Source organism: Mizuhopecten yessoensis, unplaced genomic scaffold (genome assembly GCF_002113885.1).
Source record: "Mizuhopecten yessoensis strain PY_sf001 unplaced genomic scaffold, ASM211388v2 scaffold9171, whole genome shotgun sequence".
Classification (NCBI taxonomy): Eukaryota; Metazoa; Mollusca; class Bivalvia; order Pectinida; family Pectinidae; genus Mizuhopecten; species Mizuhopecten yessoensis.
Genome location: NW_018407914.1, coordinates 91,782 through 93,430, shown reverse-complemented (window position 1 = coordinate 93,430; position 1,649 = coordinate 91,782). Strand labels below are relative to the sequence as shown.

Genomic DNA, 1,649 nt, shown 5'->3' with positions numbered 1-1,649 from the left:
CCTGTGTTTTGTCATTAATACAGAGGTGCATGATTTACCTGTGTTTTCATTAATACAGAGGTGCATGATTTACCTGTGTTTTGTCATTAATACAGAGGTGCATGATTTACCTGTGTTTTGATATTAATACAGAGGTGCATGATTTACCTGTGTTTTCATTAATACAGAGGTGCATGATTTACCTGTGTTTTGTCATTAATACAGAGGTGCATGATTTACCTGTGTTTTCATTAATACAGAGGTGCATGATTTACCTGTGTTTTCATTAATACAGAGGTGCATGATTTACCTGTGTTTTCATTAATACAGAGGTGCATGATTTACCTGTGTTTTCATTAATACAGAGGTGCATGATTTACCTGTGTTTTGTCATTAATACAGAGGTGCATGATTTACCTGTTTTTTGTCATTAATACAGAGGTGCATGATTTACCTGTGTTTTGTCATTAATACACACTAGCAAATATGGAGCACATTCTTGAACAAAATACACTGTAGTAAGGTTTTCCTCAAGATGTACAATTATGGGATTATATAATCCCCGTTGATATGAAGTTAGTTAAGCATGCACTCGACACTGTAATTTACAACACAAAACACACTTTCCAGCATGTTTTAAATGCTGTTAAAATAACTGTTGTCCAATCAGCACCGTTTAAGGAACGGTTACTCAAGTTCTATCAATATATATACATGTAGGCATTACTCTGTGGACAGTTTACAACTGAGCCTGATTTTAATTACTGCTATATATTTCCCACATTCTGCAACAAAATCAGTCCATAAGTTCAACACAAAGGTGAATAGTTTAAATGAAGTTCCATGACAGACCTAGCAATCCCAAAACAACAAATTCTAAACACAAATTCAAACACAGAAGGAATTGTTACTTTTCTATGTAAATGTGAAAGTCGGGTTTGGTGGAAGTAAAGGCATTTACTGTGTGGTACAGTACATATCTAGGGTCCAGGTAACGAAGACTCGGGCAATCTGAAAATGACATTTTTTAGACTGGATTTATTTACAGAAACCACTGTCTACTTTATTTAATGGTTTTATGTTTATATACTTTGACTTTGATTTCGTATTAATCATTTGTTGTTTTAGATTGTGACTTTGCCTCTTTGGCTGCGTCAGACATAATCTGCCTGGTCTCCACTTTGATCTTGTCCCCATGAGGTGGAGGTCCAATCAGATCACGAACCTCATCATATGTCAGACTTTCCTTCTCCAGGAGAGTGCTGGCCAACTGAAATCAAATGTAGCACCATTTAAGTTACACTAGCACCATTTATGTTACACTACTTGTAACACCAACTTTTGATTGACACAGACAACTAATATTTCCACAAGGTCTACCTTTAGATAAACTATATAATTTACATATTTATGTTAAGATTTTGTTCAGAAGTCTGATACAAGTTTATCAAATCCTCCGACTAGATCTCAAGGTTGCTCAAGGACCTCAACATAAGGAATGTCTGTGATGCCCCTTCCCATACAGTTTAATGTACTATGTTTCAACATTAATTTTGAAGGAGAAACAGGCCATGTTACTGCACATCAGTCTCTAACAGGGGATAACAACACAACAGGCCATGTTACTGCACATCAGTCTCTAACAGGGGATAACAACACAACAGGCCATG

The 1,649-nt window shown here is 36.0% G+C and overlaps 1 protein-coding gene across 2 annotated transcripts in view; it reads right to left on the bottom strand.

The window, feature by feature from the left end:
- Positions 1–289: 289 nt before the first annotated feature.
- Positions 290–1,649, bottom strand: part of LOC110457513 (paraplegin-like) — a 65,809-nt gene continuing 64,449 nt past the window's right edge. For both annotated transcript variants that reach the window (XM_021508827.1, XM_021508828.1), the window contains exon 19: positions 290–1,249. In XM_021508827.1, coding sequence (XP_021364502.1) covers positions 1,088–1,249 — 162 coding nt within the window. In that variant the 3' untranslated portion in view covers positions 290–1,087. The remainder of the gene's footprint in view (positions 1,250–1,649) is intronic.